General features: G+C 42.7%; 1 protein-coding gene across 4 annotated transcripts in view; it reads left to right on the top strand.

Annotated features, from left to right (window-relative positions):
• The first annotated feature begins 3,497 nt into the window (after nucleotides 1–3,497).
• The window catches only part of GNE (glucosamine (UDP-N-acetyl)-2-epimerase/N-acetylmannosamine kinase), a 32,787-nt gene continuing 13,202 nt past the window's right edge, over nucleotides 3,498–23,082 (top strand). The window contains exons 1-6 of one of the 4 annotated variants that reach the window (XM_074569900.1): nucleotides 3,498–3,673; nucleotides 18,136–18,344; nucleotides 19,526–19,977; nucleotides 21,141–21,293; nucleotides 21,763–21,975; nucleotides 22,669–22,756. In XM_074569900.1, the coding sequence (XP_074426001.1) occupies nucleotides 3,623–3,673; nucleotides 18,136–18,344; nucleotides 19,526–19,977; nucleotides 21,141–21,293; nucleotides 21,763–21,975; nucleotides 22,669–22,756 (1,166 nt within the window). In that variant the 5' untranslated portion in view covers nucleotides 3,498–3,622. Of the gene's footprint in view, nucleotides 3,674–12,867; nucleotides 13,109–15,998; nucleotides 16,076–17,203; nucleotides 17,333–18,135; nucleotides 18,345–19,525; nucleotides 19,978–21,140; nucleotides 21,294–21,762; nucleotides 21,976–22,668; nucleotides 22,757–23,082 lie in introns of those variants that run through there. The other 3 variants (XM_074569904.1, XM_074569903.1, XM_074569901.1) reach the window with 3 other exon arrangements.

Genomic DNA, 23,082 nt, shown 5'->3' with positions numbered 1-23,082 from the left:
GTGCCTTCTATCCCTCCTTGACCAAAAGCACAGAGAAGTAAGTAGATTCTAGAAGGGGTCAGAGGAGTTAACATTTACTCTCAGCTTCCTGCAACACCAGCTACACAGGAGCAGAAAAAAACCTTCTACAAAACTTACAGGTCCGTATTTCAGTTTCCTCCATGCCCAATGCCTTGTCACTTGGGCAGGGCGGAGGACTTCAGACTGTATAAACTGCAAAACGGACATCAAGTGAACCTGTAAGACGCTGTTGGAACTCCAGGCAAAATTAGCAGGGAAATGGTGGTGCTACCTGCCTTCCAATAGGAAAGGGCAGTGGAGGAACACGGAGAACAGGTGTCAACGTTTGAAGCTATCATTGTATATCCTATATACCACTATATCACTCACTTTAATATCCCACACAACTGAATCTGAGCTTTTTCTTCGCCCCTCTCATTACCAGACAGCCAGGGTAGGTGTCAGCTGTGTGCCAGCTGCCCAACCTGGCCAGCAATGCAAGCAGCACAGTTTGAGTTCACTGAGCTGCCTGTTCCTCAGAAAAACACCCCCGTTCACTGGGCTTATCCCCATTCCCAAGCAACTGGTCTGATCAAATGGCGGGAAAAGGGGGAGGAAGTGAAACTTCTGCCACATTGATAAAAAATTATCAAAGTGTTATTACAAATGTAATAATTTGATAGACTGTAGACTGAGTGGACTTTGGGCAATAATGTCTTACCAAGACTTGTTCCCTGAAGTAGAGGCCAGATATGGCACCTGAAGGTCTGTTTTGCCTGAGAAGGCATGCTCTCAATTAGGCCCAAATAACTTGTACATTCTTAGGTGACTCACAAGCCCAGTCAAGGTTAGGGAGAATACAACCCTCTCCTATGTTTGTCATTTGTGCAGAGAACTGGTGAACATATCACAGAAATTACCTGTTACTACTTTGAGCAACAGGGATAGTGAGGGAAAACCCTGTCAAAGGTTCATTTTATGTGTCCCCCAGCCATCCCTCCTGCTTAAAGCCTTACAACTATGTCTTACCATGCCTATACAGATATGTTTGTAAAGCCTGCCTGAGAGTAACAGTGACCTTTCAGCCAGGGAAGCCAAGACAAAAGCACACAACACTGAGCAGTTCACACTACTTTGGTGCAGAACCCCAGACACCTTGGGAGTACTTTACTGCACCTCCAAAGCCTGTGGTTGTGTTTTTCTGCATACTGGAGAAAGCACCAGTACAATTCATGGGGCACAGGGAACCAGGACAAGAAGACTTCACTGTACCTACAAGCACTCAAGTGAGCTCATTTTTCTGAAGGCCTTTGGTTAGCTTTTAGAGCAGATTCAAGAATGTCTCAGGCCAACATCCCATGCTCTGGGGTTCCCGCTTTTGCAAAGTTTCAGGAAAAGCAAAAGACAGAGATCTTATGCTGGGAGGTAAAGTTAACATGAAGTAGTCCAGCAGACACAGTTACTGGCAGACTTAAATTTTCCACAGGGCTACGTAATACAGTACTAAAGGAACAATTGAGTTAAGTAAATGAACTTGCATTAGTATTAATCCAAAACAAAGGCCCATCATTGTGGAAGTATATTAATCATCAGGAGAGTAGGAAGTAAAGGTCCCATGCCAGACAAATGATCAGTGAGGTTTGCAGAAGCAGGATGACAAATGTTTGCTAAAGTGGAAAAGTACAATAAGAAGGGAATTGGGCTAGGGGAAGCCCAAGGGAATCTGGGCTTTTCTTTCTATGTAGTGTTATCCCAGGGGAAAACAGAGCTTCAGGCTCGAAATCTAATGTCCTTTTTTGTCAACAATGGAGAAATTTTAGAAGCCAAATATCTGATACAGGGAAATTTTAATACATTGTTTTCAGAAATCTTCCACAACTGGCAAACTTGTTTAAGAAACATATACCTGCATATATATTTATGTGTATGCATACACATATACACATGCATAATGCAGTCCTGGGAGAAGAAAATCTGTTAAGCAAATGTTTCAATGCTGAGAAGCAGTAAGAGCTGCAAACGTGTGTGTAGGATGCGACTTCAGTAGAACACAGTGTAACACTGGCGGATTTCAGATTAGATTGCAGGCAGAAAAAAATAAGGTATTTTTCCAAGACAAAGAAAGAAGAGAACTAAACAGCAGAAGAACTCACAGATTTTTAACTCTCAGTTAAAATACATTGTGAGAGAAGAATCATGCAGATATGTGTGTGAAAAAAAGGGGGGGAAATTGCAACATACGGTTCACAGCAAACTAACAAAGTATCTCCTTTTTCTCTGATTCTACAAGTGCCCGCTCTTTTGAAGTCTTTTGTTGCTGCTTTATTGTTCTTCCTTTTCTTCTGATCCTTTATTTAGCAGCCTGCCTCGTAGATATATAACAGGATAAAATGAGCAGCTAGAAACACACTGTGCTAACAGAATGCAAAAAATTATAAATTGCCATGGCTATAAAGGGATGAATTAAAACAGATATCAGTATAACATGTTGATCCCAAGTTGAAAAATTCTCAGCAATAGTCATGGCCACTACTGTTGAATTGTTTGTGTATTGGCATAAATCTGGCCACAGCGGAAGAGTTAATCAGTAAAATTAACAGATGCTGTACTCTGACCTGCTTACTGGAGTGCTTCTTCTATAAAGTTATATGTTAGGTTGAATGTGTGTGCTTCAGGGAAAAGAAGCAAGAAAGGAGAAAGTGGCTGGAGACAAATAATTTCTCTACAAACACTAAGGTGCACGTATCAGAAATCAAAAGACAGTTAGGGAAGAACTGCAAGTGCTCCAAGATGGCCTTGAAAGTCAGGGGTCACACGGGTGCCTACAGCAACTCTTGGCCCTATGTGAGACGGGTGACTGCAGGGCTCCTTTGGGAAACAGCAAACATGTACCTGAAAGGGGTCTGAGGTACAGCTGCAAACAAGCCACAGCAAGACACAGCCTTGAAATGGTGTATGTGAAGCCAAGAAGAAGCTGGAACCAGGCTTCTACAGCTGCTGCTGTCTTCCAGACCCGTACTTGGCAGACTTGCTTCTTTGATGCAGGTGCCACACACGCCTCCCAAGCACCTTGCCTTCAGACAGCTGCAGGTTGCTGTTGTTCTGAATGGATCTGTGTAGCCCGGGCAATGTTAAAAACAGAAGGTGTCGTTGATACCAGCTGGTAATATCCACAGAGTAGGCTCAGCAGCAGTAAGGCTGCCTGCATCTCCTAGCTGCTGCGAGCGCACAGGTGGTACGCAGCAGGGAAATGGCTCCCGGAGACACAGGAGCACACCAGGAGGCAACACCGCCGAACAGGCGGGGCACCCTGAACGCAGACCCCTGCAGGGATACGGGCACGGCCTTGGTCCCCCGCACGCCTGACGACCCCCAGCGCGGGCTCATCCCGGGAAGAGCCGGGAAGTCCCAGCAGAACCCCGGCGCCCCTCGCCCCTCTGGCGACACCCACCCCCGAGAGCCGTCCCCGCCCGGCGGCGGGCAGAGGCGGTGCCTGAGGCGCGGGGCGGTCCCGCCGTGGCCCCGGCCCCGGGTGCCGCTCCCGTGGCGGCTCGGCGGCCCGGGCCTGGCAGCGGTAGAACCGCGCGGCGAGCGGCTGGGTGTCGGGGACCCGCTGGCCGCCATGGGGACCAACGCGCCAGCGCGCCGGGAGCCGCTTGCCCGTGGCCCCCACGTAAGTCAGCGGTTTCGCCCGCCGCCGGCGGGAGTCCCGAGGGGGGAGGGCTCGGCGGAGCGGGCGGAGGACCGCCTGCGGGCTTGCCCGCCGAGCGGGGGCTGCCGGAGGGAGCCTCGGGGGAGACGGTGTTCCCCCAGCCCGTGCCCCGGCCGAGGGCAGCCCGGCGGGGGAGGGCAAGGCGGCCCCCGGCGTGTGGCGAGCCCCGGGAGGGAGCTCCCTGCCCGCTGGGCGAGGGTGTCACGGCAGGTGCCGTCTCCAGGGCGGGCGCGGGACCGGTCTCTGTCCCTCCGTTTCTCCAGTCGGTATGCGGGATTTGCGGCCGTGCCGGCTAACGTGCTCGGCGTTTAGAAGTTCTACGGAGAACGGTGCTAAATGGTTGCCCATTTGTGCCCGTTCCGCGTGGATTCTCTTTCCATTATTCAGTCCATAGCAAGCTGTGGGGAGCTGGTGACCTTCCCAAAGGTAGCACGCTGTTCCTTGTCACTGTGACTTCTTTGCCTGTTACGTGGGAGATGAGAGATCGGATTTGAACTCACCCACGTTGGAATACTACCTGGAGGGTGGTTTCGGCAGGGTTTTAGGATTATTAATTGGTTTTATTTTGCTGATGTACCACTGGCAATGAGGGATGGCTCCACCATGCCAGGTGCTACACAGGCACGGTGGGAGGAAAAGCATGGACCCTCAAAGGATTCACATCTCAGGGGGGTGGGAGAAGAGACACGAATGCAGGAAGGGTAACAAGGGCGCTTGGGCTCTGTGGGGTCATTTTTTAAGTAAGCTTTCTCATAAGGCATTCAGCTAACAAGTGAAGTAAATGCAACATTGAGGGAAAGGCAGAGGAGAGGCATGCAGCGGGGAGGAGGAGGACAGCAAATCCATAAAGGTTGGGAAGGTGGCATTGGAGAGAGGGGCAAAGAGCCAGGCAAGCCTCCCAGGGGTAATCCCGAGTCTTTGCCCCTTGGCCAGCACTCCCACTGCCAGAAGTAGTTCTGCTGATGCTGTTGCCCCAAGCTGTTCACTTTGCTACGCCTGTAGAGCAGGTTTTGTGACTCCCTGACATTTGTTTTAAGCTACCAGGGGATACGGTAGGAATCAGGAAAAGATGTGTAAAGGCATTGGAGGTGATGTCTGTCAAAAAACAAAACAAAAGGTGTGTGCCTATTATGCAAAGATGGCCTGTTCCATTTGAATCCGAATGTCTTACCATATCAACTGGAAATCCCTCTTTCTCTGAAGTGCTTCTTTACATATCCTCCCTTTCCTCTTGCCTCCCAGCCAGCCTTGACTTCAAATTTGGCTTCAGCTCGCCCTGAGATCCGGAGGTGTTGAGAAATATATATCATCACCTTGGATATTCTCCAATGAAGGCATGCATCTAGGACTTAGAATTTTTTAAACACATGGATTTTCAACAAGCACTGAAAATATGTCCATTGTGCTTATTTTTAAGTTAGGAATTAATTGACAACATCTTTTCCCTCTTGTAGCAGTGTTTCTTTATGGTTCTCTAAGCCCAAATGCGACACCGTGTAAGTACATCAGATACTAAAGAGTAAACCAACTTAGGGACAGAAATGAAAATTAACAAAGCTCCTCGTTCATATTAAGAAAATCAAGGGTGACAATGGAAATTATAGAATGGTTGCATGTCCCCCAAGGCTTTAAATTAGAATGCTTGTACACAAAAACTAAATGGACTTTTTTGACTTGGTAGCACTCTTCTACCAGAAGATTTCTCACCTCTGCTGTATTGGTCCTTCAGCATATCACAGTTAAATCTATCTGTAGCCTGGAGAACTTTAGCTAATAAAATGTTGGCAGCCCACACTAGGGGGAGTAATTAAGGAGATTCCCATCAACACTGTGCTGCTCAGGGAACGGGCATTTTAATGGCCGTCAAGGATCCCTGCAATCTTTGCCATAAACCATGTGGTAGAAGCCAATCATAGTGATTTTCCCTGTAAGTACTTAGCTTTGAAAATACAAAATGTCCTTTTGAAAATCCTGTTTAAATTGGATGCTTTTTCTTACAATTTCATCGTAAAAGATTGAGATGGATCATAGAACTTTGTATGAGAGAATACAGGCATAAGAGCATGCTACATAATGTTAGTATTTCATAACTGCCTTTCAGAGATACACAACGAGGTTTCAGAAAGCACAAGAAAAGTCAGAGAGAGCGCCTCTTGCAACATGGAATCTCACTAGTGAAATAGCAGTGACATTCAGGCTGAGTTTCTCATAAATACTGCCTCAGCAGCCAGGCCAGTCAGAAAGTGATCTGTAACCACACGATTTTGAGTAACCTCCTACATCCTAGAACATAGAGGGCCGTGGGAAAATAGACTGCTAGTCTCTCAATGGTGTATGGTCTTTAGCAGAGGGACCCGGTATAGCCTATGGACATGTGTGTTGAAGTTAGAACATCTATCAAAAGAGTTGCACTTCCTGCAAATCAGGGAATATTTTAGCAGTTGCTTTTATTTCTTTGTAATTCTGGACCATCTTTCATTAAAACATCTAGTACTAAATCAAAACTTCAATAAAAGAACATGGATAGCAAATCCAGCTGAGAAAATCAGACTATCCTGAAGGTTAAGTCAGAATACCAGCTGACTCTTCACATGACTTTTTTCCAGATAAGTATCAAAAAGAAGGAGGGAAAGAAGTAAATGGCCATTTAACATGTGAGGTTTTTTTTCTTTCCTAAATGTCATCCTGAACTCCAAAGATTTGCTCCTCATCATTTACAAGGTCCTGGCTTCCTGTCCAAGTAAAGCATATTTACAGAAGGTTTGTTGGTTGCAGGCTTTCTATGGACATTTTAGAGATAGTTCCTCTTTTAAAATTTTGTGCTTGTTTTTACTTTTCCTTGACTTTTGTTTCTTGTTAGGAAAAACAAAACTCTTTCTGGAGATCACTGGTGATGAAAATAAGAGCTATAGATACTCCAGACAAAAAAATGGGAATGTTTTATTCTTGACCTAGAATTAAAAACAAAGACATACTTTTGTGTATATGCCTGGTACAGAAAACACTGTAGTTTTGACTGGCATTTGAGCCTTCCATTACATCTCAGAAAACTTCTTCAAAGGAAAAATCTGAAATGGCTTCAGGAAATTCTAATAGCCATGTAATAGTTTAGGATTTAAGATTGGTCTAAAAGTCACATTTAAAGAAGACATTTGAAAAACTCAGCTAATGATACCTAGTGTGTTACAAACTTCCAAAACAGGAGGATTTACCCTTTGCTTAGTGAACAGCCACAGCTACTCTTCTTTGCCCTTTTTATATTCTCTGTCTCCCAAAATTTCCTCATCTGTCTTTGAAACTGTAAACTGACTATATGTTTGTACTGTAACCATCTTTACAGTCAAATTTTCTTCTTTCGTCATTTTTTGTCTTAGTGCAGTTAATAGCCAAAGTCCACAAACTACACACAAAGCACATTATTTTAATATGGAAAAAAGGTGGAAATACATGTTTACCATTATTATTCTTTAGTCCTGACATTAGATCTCTGCTTAATAGATTTTCTACATAATTATATGTTAGCATTATTACTCCTTAAAATTAGAAATTAGGAATTAACACTGAAGACATAATATTTCAAATATTTGTCAGCCAGCAGTCACACTGAAAACACAGCTGCATGCAAGTACGATGCCACAGAGGCTCAGAAGGGATAAGGAAGATGTAAAAAAGAGATACTAGTTGTACAAGAAGAGCAAATAGGAACTTCTAGACCTGGTCGCAACACAGGAGGTATTTATTAATAGTGACAGGACACTAGAGTTTGATGCAGTATTCTTCCTTACTGGCAGCCACTTAACTTTCAACACTGCCTGTCAATTTTAAATGGAAAAATTAGGCAGTCTTATCACTACATGATTGTTTCTGGCTTGCCCCTTCCTTTTTTCCCAGCTTCTGGCCTGTTGGACTTCCTCTCCGAGCCAGCACAGCCCTTGTGCCTTTGTTAGAGCTCGCAAGCACTCCCAGACTCCCATGCGCAACTGCTCCTCTCTGGACAGACAACACAGTCCACCCTTAATCTCATTGTACCCACTGAAAGGAAGATTGGACTGAGGGCAGAGGGCTGATGGGCGCAAGCAGAATACTAGATTAGAACCATAGCACTGCTGGAACATGGTAATTTTGGTATCTTCCATCTTTAAAATTGCGAGCATACAGTAGGAATGAAACAGAAATTATGTAGGTTTAGCTTCCACTGAAAGTTGGATAAAAGAATTAAGCTCAGTCCTGCAAACCTGCCTCTTTAAAGAAATATAAACAACTTGTTATTGGAATGAAAGCCCAAAGTGACCAGAACTAAGAAAGCTTAACAGAACTTGCTTTCTGGTCTTTCACGTATGATAGCCACTTGCCTCCAGATAACTTGGCTGTTTTTCTGCATGGTTTCCTCAACCAAGTATGCATAACAAATAACTATCCCACCTGTAGCTGAGGTGGAAACTGGGATCTGGTATTTGGCAAACTTACTCACTTTTCTTACCTACAATCTTACAGCATCCAATCAAGTTGGTTCCTCTCTGGCTTTTGTCCAAATACTCGGAGTATGTACAGCAGTCCTATTCATTCCTGTTTGAACATACTCCAAGTTGTTTTAAGTAAACTATGTTGTCTACAGATCAAGGGGTTTAGATGCACAGCATGGGCATCAGCACAGTAAGAGGAAGAATTCCACCACAAGAATCGCCCTGGTCTAGGCTGCCATTGTTGTTCAAGAGCAACTCGTTTGAATACAGCTTGGGTATGGTGAACTGTGTCATATTCCCCAGTGGATCTTTGATGTCCAAGATCGGCAATGGCAATCATATTTATTCCAGCAGGACTGAACATGAGTGGGGCTTCAGAAGAAGAAAACAAACCATAACCTTAAGAGCTTTTAATCCAAGTAAAGAAAACAGACCCTTTTGAAGGATTAAGCAGATCACACAAGCAGAGTGAATCACATGATGACAGCAAAAAGTGTGTCGATTCCACTATTTTATTTTTAGAGAGAGGGAGTGGGAAAGAAAAGTTTTATGATTTTTTTCAGCTGAAATTAAGATAAAGGCTCAAGTTGTTAGAGATTGAACAAACTGAAAAAAAAATCCTGTTGAGGTTGCCTGCACTCTTTCCAGTGGTTTTCATGGATTTCAGATGGATGTTGTTTCATCCCCTCACCCCTGACCAAGGAATCCTCTACAACAGAGGTTGCTCTTCATACCCTGTTTCTATCACATGTCACAACTCTAGCTAGTTACTGGAAACCTGACTCAAATTTTATAGGATATAGGCAAATGCAGTTATATCGTAATACACCAGACATCAGCATATGCCATCTTTCCAATAAGAGGCTGTTATAGATCATTGGCAGCTCTAAAGAAAATCCTGTGATGTTTTTAAGCTAATTCCTAGTTATTTCAATGAGACTCACAACTCTACTTGTTACCTGGAGTTTTGATTCATGATTACCTGATTTTAACATAGAATTGTAGAACCATTTAGGATGGAAAAGACCCTTAAGATCATTGAGTCCAACTGTTAACCTAACACTACCAAGTCCACCACTAAACCGTGTCCCTAAGTGCCACATCTACACATCTTTTTTTTAAATACTTCCAGGGTTGGTGACTCAGCCACTTCCCTGGGCAGCCTGTTCCAATGCTTGGCAACCCTTTTGGTGAACAATTTTTTCCTAATATCCATACTAAACCTCCCTTGGTGCAACTTGAGGCCATTTTCTCTTGTCCTACAACTTGATACTTGGGAAAACAGACCAGCCCCAACCTCACTACAGGTGGTTGTAGCGAGTGTTAAGGTCTCCCCTCAGCCTCCTTTTCTCCAGGCTAAATAACCCCAGTTCCCTCAGCTGCTTCTCATAAGGCATCTCCCTTCACCAGCTTCGTTGCTTTTCTTTAGACACATACCCTCCCCGAGACAAACCACAGAATTTCACATAGTTTTGGATTTCCTGTCTCTTGGCCAGGAATTCTGTGCCTAACAATCTCATCTACGTGCAGGTCCTCTTTTTGTGTTAACATGACACGCTGACCAAAGATGTGAGCTATCTATGTTGTGGTGAGGAGAGAATAAAATCCCAAATTTCCCTTTGCGTAGCATCTATGTTATTGCCTTATCTCCATCTCTTCCCTTTCTCTGAAACATCAGATAGAAGCTGCTAGCCTATGATGTGATACTGGTCTAGCTAACACCCTGCTGTGGTTGCTTACAGTTACTATTAACTGCACAGCTCACCTGGTAGTTTTAACTGCGAAGAACAAAAAGGAAAATACAGGAAGGTAATAATTTGTTATGCTTTCGCCACTGCATGTATCTGCTTATATTCTCCTTATATCATGCAGTATGTGTTACTTGGTCTTTTCCTATAAGAGATATTCGTAATGGAGTGCATTCACAGCAGCTGAGCACTGCTGTGCTACAATCTTCAAAAGTTATTATTTTGGCTGTGTTAGCAGGACCTGCTCTTCTGAAAGCACTATGACCCTTACCTTTAAAATTGAAGTTGCTTTCAAGTGTTTGAGGCTGGGCAGTACAGAATTGACACGGGCAGCTGCTTCTAGTTGCTTTTGAAAATCTTAGCCTAAGTTTTCACCTTCTTACACTCAGCAGCTGGTATGAAGAGCTGAGGAAAGAAGTAATTAAAGCTCCACCTCATGTAGATGTTGATTTAAAAAGACATATTCCTTTGGTTTCAAGAGGCAAGAAGTAACACAGTGCTTAGCCCCACATGCTACTGACTCTGTCCACACTATCCATCTCCTGGCCGTAGACATGAACTGACAAATCCCTTGTCAGGCCACAGTTTAGCCCCTTTCACCTCTTTCAGGGTGGATTTCCAAAGAGTCTGATCTTTGAGCCAGCTGCAAACCAAACCAGATGATCTTGGTCCTTCTGTTCAAAGCAGCATGACCTCTCTAGAAAGAAGTAAGCTCCTCATCTCCAGCATTTACCAGCACCTTGTGTATTAGTGTCTGTTTAGACCCTGCAGGGCTGTTGCCATTTCTGATTATTTTTGATGAGGCGGGGGACAATGAATTAATGTGAACACTGAGACCTTACTCCTTTAATAAGCCCCGGTACTGCCTCAGGGCTTGGCAAAGACAGGAGGCCATCTTCACAGTGTCATCAGAGATTTTGAGCAGCAAAGAGTAAGGCTGACTGGAGTGGGCAGGTTGTGGGTGAGGCTTCTCCTCCCGTCTCATCTTTCTGGATAGCATTTGTCTCTCTGCTGGAAAGACTTGGGGCAGGCGTCACTCAGTAACACATGATAAATTTCATCCTATTTATGTAATATGTGAGGTCTGTGGGGGAGAACTAAAAGAAGCATAAACTTTCCCCTTTCTTCTCCAGCTTGTGCTGCAAGATGCTGAAACACCATTAAAACATTTCTGGAAAAAAAACACATCAAGAGATGCACTCATGCTGTTGTAAGAATAATTAACTATGTAGTTGCTTCAAGCTGTGTAAGTACTAGTATAATTCAGAATTTGTTAATATATACACACTTTCATACACTCGTGCTCAGGTATGATTTAGGCTCATCCTCAGCATTTTGCTTCTGTGAAACCAGCTGTAGATATACTAGTGAGCTTACCATAACCCAAAAGCATTTACAGGAGACGAGACAAACTCACTTATAATGACATTTCCAGAATGCACATAGGTCCTTAAGCAATGTGCAATACGCATAAAGAAAATCTACTAATGCAGAGAACAATGAAAACGAGTTAAGTGGGACATGAATTGAACCTAAGGTGCCTTCCAGTTGCTATTACTACCTCTGGTCAGCATTTCAAGTTAAGATCCCCAGTAATTTGAGAAGTGGGTGTGCTGCAATATTCTCAAAACACTGAGGCTTTGAGGAGCTATGACTCACTGGACCACAGCTGCCTGAGGACTTTCTGAACGTCACCATAAGATGTTCTTTTTGTCTCTCTTGGGAAATAGTCAGTTTGCAATTTTAAATTCCAAAGGGCAAGTCTTAAAGGTGTTTTACTTTTTAAATTACATTGCCATAACTCCTATTTAAGATCTTTCTTTAGTTGAAGACTTCAGTATTTGTTCCTCGAAGCTGTTCTAAACAAATATGTGTAACAGCTAGAAAAGTCAACTTCTCCCTAGTAAAGGACAGGAATGCAACCATTCCCATTCCTTCCCTCTATTTTCCTTTAGGTATGTCAGCCTCAGGAGTCACTATTAAGATTAATTTTTTATAAGCAGTAGGGGGCAAAAGCAGAAGGGATTCAAGACACCTCATGTATTATATGGATGAACAAAGATACAACTTGGACTGAAAAACTATGTTGGAGTGCAGGTGCCAAACATCTGAATGTGGCACAAGCATGATCAGATAGATGGCCCTACCACATTAGACTGTCAGGTTTCAGCCACACAAATATGAGATCTATCAGAGGGAGAAAAATGGTTGAATTCTCATTTTACTAGGATTGCGTGACACCAGCTACCAAAACTGTTTTATTTAGGTGCTTCCATACCAAAATATAGTGGGCATACGTTGCTGTTGTTACACATGGTGCCTAGGGTACTGAACTAGGATCCAAGTCACAGTACTCTCACTAGTAAGAGAGCATTTTGACCCCAAAACACAACCAGTGTGAGAAAACACATCTCTTCTAAAATCAACTGAAACACAGAGACAATCAGCAATACTTGACAGCTGGTATTAACAGCTTTCTTGATTGTGTCACATGCCAATGAAGTCAACAGGATTTAAGGAAATGCTGATATTGTTGGCCGAATTAACACCAAAGTCATAGAATTCTGTAGCACACCCAGAAACCCTTCATGAGCTACCGTCAGGAACTCCAGCCACAGGGGGCTGTACTTCATCACATCCTGCACCATCAGGCAACCTCCTCTCGCTGTGGGCCGTGTCCGTCCTCGCTTTGCATCTCCCACAGGCAACCTCACAGTTTTCGGACAGCCCTCATTTTGAAGGCTCTTAAACATGACGGTGGTGCCCACTGGAGCTGTAAGATCATTCAGCAGATTTACCCGGATGGCTCTGATGCGCATTGCATCAGGTTATTCCACGTATAACCCGGCAGCAGGAGGCCGTCCTGACGCACGGGCACGGCCCCTCGTCGTGAAGGCAAACCAGCGCAGGACCTTGCAAACACCAGCACGGGCAGCCCCCGCGCTCAGCCCTGCGGCGGCGGGGTGCGCGGTGCTGGGGCGGGAGCGAAGGAAGGCCCCGCTCCTGAACTGCCGGGTGCGGCGCGGCGTTTGGCGCGCCGGGGGGCTCCCCACACCTCATCCCGACCCCCGCCGCCAGCCACTAGCCCCGCGCGGAGGCGGGGCGGGACCGCCCTGCTGGGGGCGGGTCTGGCTCGGCCTTTGATGCGTTCGGCTTCAGCGCTGCTGCTGCGGCTTCGGCACCGGGTGAGGTGACCGCGCAGCGAGGTGACGGCGGAGCGGGGCTGTGCCGGCCCGGCCCGGCCCGGCCTACGCGGGGTGTCTAGTCCTCCAGAGGGACCGGGGCCGCTGAGGCCGTGCTGCCGAGCGGGAGCGGCTAACGGCGTGGCGGGTGGGGTGGCGGGGGCGTCAGCGGGCCGGAAGAGCTGGGGGTGGGCGCGCGTGCGCGCGCCTGGGGCGCCGCGGCGGGGGCGGGTGCTGGGAGAAGCGGGCAGGGGCGTGAGGCTGTGGGCCCGCGGCGGGAGGGCCGTGCCGTGCCGTGGGCGCGCGGTTGTGTCTTGGGCGGGAGGGGCGGACTCTGTACCTCCCGCAAACCGGAATGTGCGCGGGAGTCTTCCGCCGGCGAGCGGAGAGAGCGGCCGCGGGCGTGTACGCGTGTGGGGATCGGGGAGGAGGGGAGGGCTGTCCACGGACGGGCACGGGCGCACCTTTGCGTGTTCGGGGGCGTGTTGAGGGACTGGCCTCCCACCCGTGGAGGCGATAGGCCCCCGGAGGAAGTGGCCCTGCCCAGGGTTGCGCGCACAGGCGTGCGCTGCGTGGCGGAAGGGCGCTCCCGTCAGCGTGCCGGTGTCTGCCGGGGGTGCGCGGCGGGAGCGGCGCTCTGCCGTGTGGAAGAAAGGAGGAGCGGGAGGGTACAGCCCACGCGGGGGCAGTAAATGTGTCCGTGGGCTTGAGAGGCGCAGAGGGGGTGAGCCCGCGCGCGCACACGAGGAAGAGCGGCAGTGGAGGGGTCGATCCCGTTCCTGGGGGGAAACGGTGGGCAGGGCGTTCCAATACGTGCGCGGGGTGATACCCAGAGTGCTTTTTCCACTTACACAGATACATTGAAGGAGGTTGTGTTGGTTTTGTATAGGGTTGGTTTTATAGGTGGTGACCTGTGCAGGGCTGCAGGAACAGCACACGGTGTGCATACAGGCGATACAGAAGTGATGGCTCCATGGACGAAGAAGGGTGGCATGAATACACGTACTAGTACATGGTGTGGGAAGAGTTTTGGGCAGAATGACCAATATGCATACGGCATAGCAAAGCAAGAGGGACAATCAAACGATTCCACAAGCACGCTGGCACAAGTGTAGAGATTGTAGAGAGGAGTATTCCAGGCTCTTTGATTTTGAAAAATCATCGCTTCAGAAATGTGAATGTAGAATATACAGGTGGTATTTTTTTTTTTTTTTGGTGGAATACTGATAAAGGAGTGTCTCATGCACTTGAGACTGCTAACAGAAATAGTAGCTACTTGGTTGCTGTAAAGTCTGGCATGGAATTCCCCAATCTTAAAAAGTCCTTGAACCTCTAATAGTCTAAAAGCCTTAAGATGGGATATGGAAGAGCAGTAGACCAAAAAAAGCAGAGATTAATTACTTCACATAGTCCTTCATGGAGCACTATTTTATTTCTTCTTTCTGCCGAAGATTACTAGTCCCAGCAATGTGGAAGAGATAGACCTTGGAAAAGGAAGATAGATACCATTCTAAAGAAGGATGTGTAGGTCAAACTCAGTATATCATTGAACACCTAGAAACTTAAGAGGCAATTGCTAGTGATTATTTATTTAAAAGAATTACAGTGAACAGTTCTGAAAAGAGGTGATTAGCCTGCAAAACCTGTTAAAATTCTAAAACCATAGTAGTAACAAAATTATGTAGCTATGGCATTATAGCTCTGGTTGAAGGAATATAGCGTTAATGGTTGAAGGGACTTTGCCATTACTTGTTGATGGTGAATGCTGTCTGAAAATACAGAATTATTTTTGCATTTACGGGCTCAGAATAGGACAGAGTCAAGATAGAATTCTGTTTTTAAACTGTGATGTAGTAATACATCATACATTTCTTTAGAAATCATCATCCAGCTTAACCTGAAAAACAATAAACTAGTTTAACTAGCGGTAAATTTCCTCATGTAGTTAACACTTATATTGGATTGTTACCAGTCCTTTTGCTAGAGTAAATATTTTGGCTCTTCAGAAAAACACCTGTTAAAACTGACAGCAATAGAAAAACTGTGCAGCAAGGCCTGCGTGTGGCTTACTTGCAGCTTTTTGAAACTATTGTGTTACAGAGTTTAAGTCAGTACTAAAAATAATTCTGGGGCTTACTGAAACCTAATGTTAACAGAAGTTGAAATGCAAAAATAGCATGATTTGCTTTTGGTTCTGGTCAGTTCATGTGTCTTCGAAGTATCTACACATCTACGTCTGAAATTATTTCAAGAGGCTGTTATTGCAACTGATAGCAACTGTAATTAAATGTGGTCTGTGTGGCCAGAAAGATGGGTGATCTAGAGAGTCAGTTCTGGTAGGTCTGTAGTTATGGTGAACAATGAGATTTTATTTTTTTACAACTTACATATTTAGTATTTTACGAGATTATCAAGGAGGGCGGAAAACTATCCTGCTTCTTAAAAGCCTGCTTTGCATAAATGAAAAGATAACTGCTTAGTCAGAGGGGAAGTGATGGTTCTATCTCAGGCAGGTAACTTGGAGTAAGTGGACTTTGGGTAAACTCATTTTGTTACTTCCTTATTCTGTGCCCTTTTACTTTGGCTTCTCAGTTTATGTAGTACAGAATATGTATGCAGCAGTGGCTGACTTGAAGAGTCTTCAGAGAGGTTTGCTTCTATTTATACTAACATTATTCATGCAGTTTCAAAGACAAGCTTATAGGGATGTCAGAAGAGGCCTTCACATCTTGAACGTGGATTTATTTGAATTAGTGGCTGTTTTTACATGTGAAATGACAGGATGTCTTGCTCAGAACCACCTCCAAAAAGAGGTTGTTTTAGAAATAAGAAGAGCAGTGGTTCTGTGAGATGTGAGTCTAGCTCATGTGGTTTCAGGTGTCACCTGGTGATAGAGGATAACATGTTCTCTGACCTACTTTTATAAAGCATCTAAACCCTGTAAAGTACTCTCTACATTTTCAGCATGAGGTACTGAATTTCTTACATACATTTGAAATATTTCAAGCCTGCTGGACAAAGAAAGACAAGATTAAATTAAAACAGCCATCATATGCGCACATAACTGCAGATGTTTTCAGCATGAGGAAGTAAACAGTTTGCCGGAAGGATTATCATCTGACCCTTTGAAAGTGTAAAACAGTAACTGATTAACAGACTACTTTTGAAGTGAGGTTCAAATGTAAATTCAAATGAAGGGGCTCAATGTAAGCCAAATAATATCTCTTACTTTATGGCTGATTCCATAGAACTCAGCTTAATTTGTCATGATAGTAATCAAGTGCTGAAATTCCAGGCTGTATCTATTCTACTGAAGTTGGTTAGCGTAGCCATAGCTGCTTTGCTTGACTAGATGAGAAATGCCATTTCTTACGAGCTTAGGCATGGCAGCCATCCTTGTTTTTTGCCACTTAAGTTTTATTCTGGAAGGTAGTGTGAACTACTCTCAGGAATCACAGTTGTTGGAGTTAAACTAGAAAAACATCACTGCCAGTCATAGTTTTGCAGAGCCACAATGGATTGCAAGTGGAGACTTGAAATGTCTCTTGCCTTTGACAACTTGGGATAAACTTCTGATCACCCGAACACTACTATTATACTGAAACATTGTTTCATTATGTCTGATAAAACCTAAACTAAATCTCTGTTAAAAATAGGGAAATCGTTGAAAAGTTGCTGAATTTTCTAAGTTTTGTAAGACTGCAATGTCACGATAGCCTTTCTTTTAAAAATTTACTGAAAATAATTAAATGTAATGTAAAAGGAGCATGAAATTGCATGTCAGTATAATCATGCCTGCATAGCAGCTGCTCAGAAAGAGCTTCCTTAGCTGTCAAAACCAGTAGAGAGACTGGTATGACTGAGTCAGAGATGAGCAATCCTTGTGCGTTAATCTGGAAAAAGATTACTTGCCATTAAACTGAAGTAAAAATATGACATAACGTTAGATTTCATACCAAAGGATAGTATTACTTAAAATACAGTTCTTCTTGGAAGGAGAACAACAAAAAGGTTGTAAATAGGTGGTCTGATACCCTCTGCTACTAATTTAGTAGTTTCTGTTTGGGGGTGGGGGGGAGGAAATTTGGGTTATTTTGGGGGAATTATTGCTGTACCCCTTTTTAATAGGCTTTTCTTTTTCTCTAAAGTGTTTTTTCCAATTGCTAAATGGGAACCAAAAAAAACCCGCAGCAAAAACAGCATGGCAAAATAGTGAACAGAGGATAGGTAAACATTAAAAATTATTACATAGCTTAACCAGCTACTAAACAGGCTGGATTGGATTAGGATAACGTCTTGTTACAGTAACTGATGATGTTGCTTGTAAAAATACTGAGTTTCTGTGGTATTTCAATTGTCAGAAACTTTTTTAAATAGCCTCCAAATTGCCTGAAGATAATCATCATCCTTATTTGTCTACTTCTCTTCAAAAGTTGTTGTCTTGTTGTAACCTAATATTGTATTGTTGAATATCCTGATGTAGTAAATGTTTAACTGACTTTACGTCACCAAAGTGTGTTTAACAGATACATAAACTGACTCAGGCAAAAACTTTCTCTTTCTGTTCACACAGTCTGTCAGTGGATGTATTTTTTAGCAGTTTGTTCCATTTTGTGGTTTTGGAATATGAGATATTTTTTTTCTTTCATTTACTAAGGCATTAATAATTTTTCCACTTATACAGAAGTTTCCATCTGAATGGGAAAAAGTCATTTTACTGTTCAATTACAGTTGAACTTCATAATACTTCAATATTGTTTATATAGAAGTTTTATATATTATTTATAGAAATAGAGGTTTTAAAATTAAGTGGGGTTTAACTAAAAAAAAATATATGTAAATCTGACCTCTTATAAAATCTCCTAATGATAGGTACTGTAAGGGATCAGTTGTCAGTTATCAGTGGATGAGTTAGTATGTGTCCACAATTCTGGGCTGCATTTACGTATGCTGTTCATGAAGTGTACCATTTATTTGCTGTAAACATTACTATTAATGCTGCTGCTATTTTTTTCCCCCCTCTTATTTAGGAAGTGTATTTCAAGAATCTTTCAAAACAGAAACAAAAGGAAGTCATGGAGAAGAATGGAAACAACCACAAACTTCGTGTTTGTGTTGCTACTTGCAACCGTGCTGATTATTCAAAATTAGCTCCCATTATGTTTGGTATTAAGGCAGAACCACAGTTCTTCGAGCTTGATGTCGTAGTGCTTGGTTCCCACCTGATTGATGATTATGGGTAGGTGAATTTTTGTGTCTCTGCCAATCTGTTTCTGGGGTGTTAGTGATAACATCATGAATGTTAGGTAACAAAATCCTTGTCATTGTGAATGTACACAAGAAAATTTTAAATGTATTTTTCAGATTTTATCTAATTTTGCAGCTCCTTCTGAGATTGCATGTTTCTGGGTTTTTTCCAATCAATCTTGGAATTTTAGAAAGTTTTGTGTAAATGCTGTAATTGAGGTCTTCAACATGATCACAGACTTTATGAAGTGAGAAACTGAATTAATTCAGATTTCTGTAAGAGTCTGGTGATTATGGAATGAAAATGTGGATTTAAGCTGATTTAAATCAGATTTAATTTTCACTGAAAGTGTAATCCTTTGAATAAGACAGTGACTGTGTCAGACAGGTTGAAGACAAAACTGGAAGACTTCTGAGTTTTTTCCTCTCTTATTGCAGCTAAAGTACACAGACTACTTAGGTCAAGTTTAGTGAACATAGAAGACAGGTAGTCTCATACAGATGTGTGATCTTTCATATCTCAAATACATAACTGTAAACAGTAACAATTATCAGTACTCAAGGAATGTTTTAATTTTCTCATTATGGAATGAAGCTGGTAGTATCTGTGGAAAACCCTTTTTCTTTACTGCCCTTTGAACTTAAGGACTCTTTGTGCAGTGATTTCTTAAGTCTATGAGTATATAAGTCTTGATACATCTCAAATACAGAATCAGAAAAATGCATGCTAGGTACAGGATGTTTTCCTTGAACATAGAGGCCTCAGCTTTGCATCATATCTGTTGTAATTATACATTTGTCCAGCAAAGTCAATATATTGGTGAGGAGACAACATACCTTTCCTGAAAGGAAGTCATGCCATATCTGTTCTCTGGAAGGCTCCACAAACACGTGAACAGTTTGATTTCTGAGGATTTCCAGAACATGTTCAGCAAAGCTCCTCATTAAAGGTGTCTAGAAAAACTTGATGTTTGGAGCATGAGGGAAGATCTTTGTATGGATGAGAATATTCTGTAAAGTTCTTAAAAACTAGTTTCCTCAATGAAGGACATAAAATAAGCACGCCTTTTTTCAAACCAGGTACAACTATTATAATACGCAGTTATTTTGTCAAGCTATGTTGCTGTAAAACCAAGTTGTATTTACTCTTAACTGTTTTCTTCTTACCTTCAGTAATACCTATCGTATGATTGAACAAGATGACTTCGATATTCATACAAGATTGCACACCATTGTGAGAGGGGAGGATGAGGCAGCTATGGTGGAGTCAGTGGGCCTTGCGTTAGTCAAGTTACCAGATGTCCTGAACCGCCTGAAGCCTGACATAATGATAGTTCATGGGGACAGATTTGATGCTTTGGCCCTGGCCACATCTGCAGCCCTGATGAACATTCGCATTCTTCACATTGAAGGTGGGGAAGTCAGTGGGACCATTGATGACTCTATCAGGCACGCTATAACCAAACTGGCCCATTACCACGTGTGCTGCACAAGGAGTGCAGAGCAGCATTTGATAGCCATGTGTGAAGACCATGACCGCATCCTTTTAGCGGGATGTCCCTCATACGACAAGCTTCTCTCTGCCAAAAACAAGGACTACATGAGTATTATACGCATGTGGCTAGGTGAGCAGTCCACTTTTTATGTTTTTCATACGAATTTCAACACCAGACAAATTCAGTAACTAGGTTACCAGTCTGTGGGATCTGTTGACCAGTGGCTCTCAGAAAAGTACAGGAAAGAAAGAGATGGACTTCTTGCTAGTAAGTTTAAGTTCGCTTAATTGGAGATGATTATCAAGCACCAACCTGCTTCTTCTCAAAAAAAATAAATAGTATATTTGGTAATACTATCTAGTATTTCTCTTTCTGCATTTTCTTTTTCTTTTGTTCTGTGTTCTACCATGTATAGCTGGAAAGCTACAAATCTGTCCTAGTAAACACACCTGGTCCTTTGGCCAAGTCAAAAAAAGTAACTCCTTAAATGGGTAATTTCTCTGAGCTTAACAATTTAAAAGCAGAACAGTCTTATATGAACAGTTATTTTGGTGTAAAGGATGTATCTAAATAGAATCAAAGCTGTTCAAGGCTAATCTAAAAAAAAAATCAAAGGGAATTTATATTACAAACATTCTTTTGAGGAATGCATTGCAACAGGGCAACGTGGTGCTGAAAGATTTTGGTGTTTCATATTCATTTACTTACAAATAATTCCTGTAAAGAATGGGGTTTTGTGTTTGCTTTTTATCTTTGACAAAGCAGTCTCCTATATGGCACGTTAACCTGTGTAGTTGGAAGCTGGAATTTTCTTAGATGAGTAGGTGAATATTTTGCAGATAAGCTTTTTTATCAAATGTACTAAAACAAGTATTAATGACGTTTTTAAAGCAGTGGGAATGAAGTCTTTGTTTAAGGATGGGCAACTGAAGGAAAACTTGAGCAGCTTCAGAGGTTTCACATTAATCCAGATTTGCACTGTTGTGAGAACAAGCTCTTGACCCTGGTAGAGTCTTGCAAAGCTTTAGATGTAGGTCTGCAAGTTAACAGTTTGTTGGGGTTTAGATAGTGGTCTCAAAGTTATGAGACTTGCTTAGAGAGGCAAATAATAAGATAGATCCTTTTGTTACTCCCTTCAGTTTTATAGTAGCATGAAAATCTATATGTTGAATATCCCATTCAGTGCCTTGACTCTTCAGGCTTTCACATCAGTAATTTCAAAAGTATGTCCTCCCTTCCTCTTACTATTCAATGCCAATAAAAAAAACTTTTCTGGGGCTCCATTTGCACAGGTGAAGATGTCAAAACCAGAGATTATATAGTTGCTCTGCAACATCCTGTAACCACAGATATTAAACATTCCATAAAGATGTTTGAGCTGACACTGGATGCACTCATCTCCTTCAACAAGAGAACACTTGTTCTGTTTCCTAATGTGGATGCAGGTAAGTAATATACCTTCATCACAGAGGGACACATAATAGACTGTCTTTAAAGCATACATTGGTTCTTATGGAGTGCTTTTATCCCAGAACCTCCAGCCAGATGGAAATAGCTGGATGGTCTCAGCATCAGGTGTGCATCTGCTGCAGCTCCATGTTCACGTTGCTGGAGGACATTTCATCTTTTCAGTGTGGGGAGGAAGATGAAGGGGAACCATGTGACATGTAGAAGTAATATTAGTGCCTCTTAAATTAACTAAAAACTACAAAGTAAAGATTTTTGCAGTGGCTTTTGGAATCAAACTTGGTCTTACATGCCCAGCTCTGCAACTTACAGTGGGAGAATAAAAGTAGAACAAAACCAACTCTGAGCTGTCAACTCAATGAACAGCTATTAGCTCCTTTGCCTGTTTGGACTTTCAGTTTTACAATAGAACTTGAATCATTTGGTCTACCTCTTGTTTTTCTGTAGGAAGCAAAGAGATGGTTCGGGTGATGAGGAAGAAGGGCATTGAGCATCATCCCAATTTTCGGGCAGTAAAGCATGTCCCATTTGACCAGTTCATTCAGCTAGTTGCACATGCTGGTTGTATGATCGGTAACAGCAGTTGTGGTGTCAGAGAGGTGGGAGCATTTGGTACACCTGTCATCAACCTGGGGACACGGCAGACAGGAAGAGAAACAGGTACAAGTTTGCTTAACTACTTTAATTTCCCCATGGTTCTGAGGTTTATTTTCTTCCACAGGATAAAGTCAAATGAATGTTTGACAGAGTCTATCTTGCAGTATCAGTGCTACATAATTTTTGACCCATTTTAAAGCTTTGCTGGCAATTCCTGTGTCGTGTAAGATAATGAGGCTTTTATCTATAGACAGGTTAAAATATATCTCTGTTTGCAGTGGATTCTATTTAGCAGAATAGCCAACTATTTGTTTTCCCTTTATAGCTAGTTTGATGTTTTACATGTATTAAAATTTCACTTTAAAAAATATGAACTCTTCACCTCTTCAGGAAGTAACCGTATTGTGGTATTTCACGGATATGCAGATAGATATGCAGATATAAAAAGATATCTTATTTTTATAGAAGATAAAAAAGCATTTGTGCTTTTTTAATTTAATAATAGAATTCTGTTGAAGGCTAATATTCTACTCTGTAGTGTTTTGTTATGCATGACAGCATATCTTAGGAGTCATCACTGCTCTACTGGGAGCAAGGGGAGGCACATAACTGATGAAGAGCAATGTCAATCTGGCTGGAGTTTTTCCTGCTCGGAGCAAACAAAAATAATTATTGCTTTGTTTCTAAAGCAGTTCACATCCTCTAGTGTAATTTGAGGAGCTGACCTGTCCTATTATGTTAACTTTTGTAATCTAGGTGAAAATGTCCTTCATGTTCGTGATGCAGATACGCAGGATAAGATTCTGCATGCTCTACAGCTGCAGTTTGGTAAACAGTATCCATGGTAAGTATATTCATCGTGCTTCGTTGGAGGGGATGCTAAAGCAGTAGAGTAAAAGACACTTAATCCTGAGGTGGTTTGAATCAATATTTGATTGGAGTGCTTTTAATGCACTAATCTGAGGTTATAAATTATTTTTCATTCCATATACCCTATTCAGAATCATAATGCAATATCCAGTAGGCAGATCAGTATTTTTAGAGCAAAATGTTACTTGTAGTGTTTTGATATAACTAGTAATTTAACATCCAACAGAAAGTCAAGAAGACAAAATTCATATGTTTGCTTAGTCTACCATGATTTAAGAGGGCTTGTTCCATAGGATCAGC

Source organism: Larus michahellis, chromosome Z (assembly GCF_964199755.1).
Source record: "Larus michahellis chromosome Z, bLarMic1.1, whole genome shotgun sequence".
Lineage (NCBI taxonomy): Eukaryota > Metazoa > Chordata > Aves > Charadriiformes > Laridae > Larus > Larus michahellis.
This window is presented reverse-complemented; position numbering and strand designations above follow the sequence as displayed.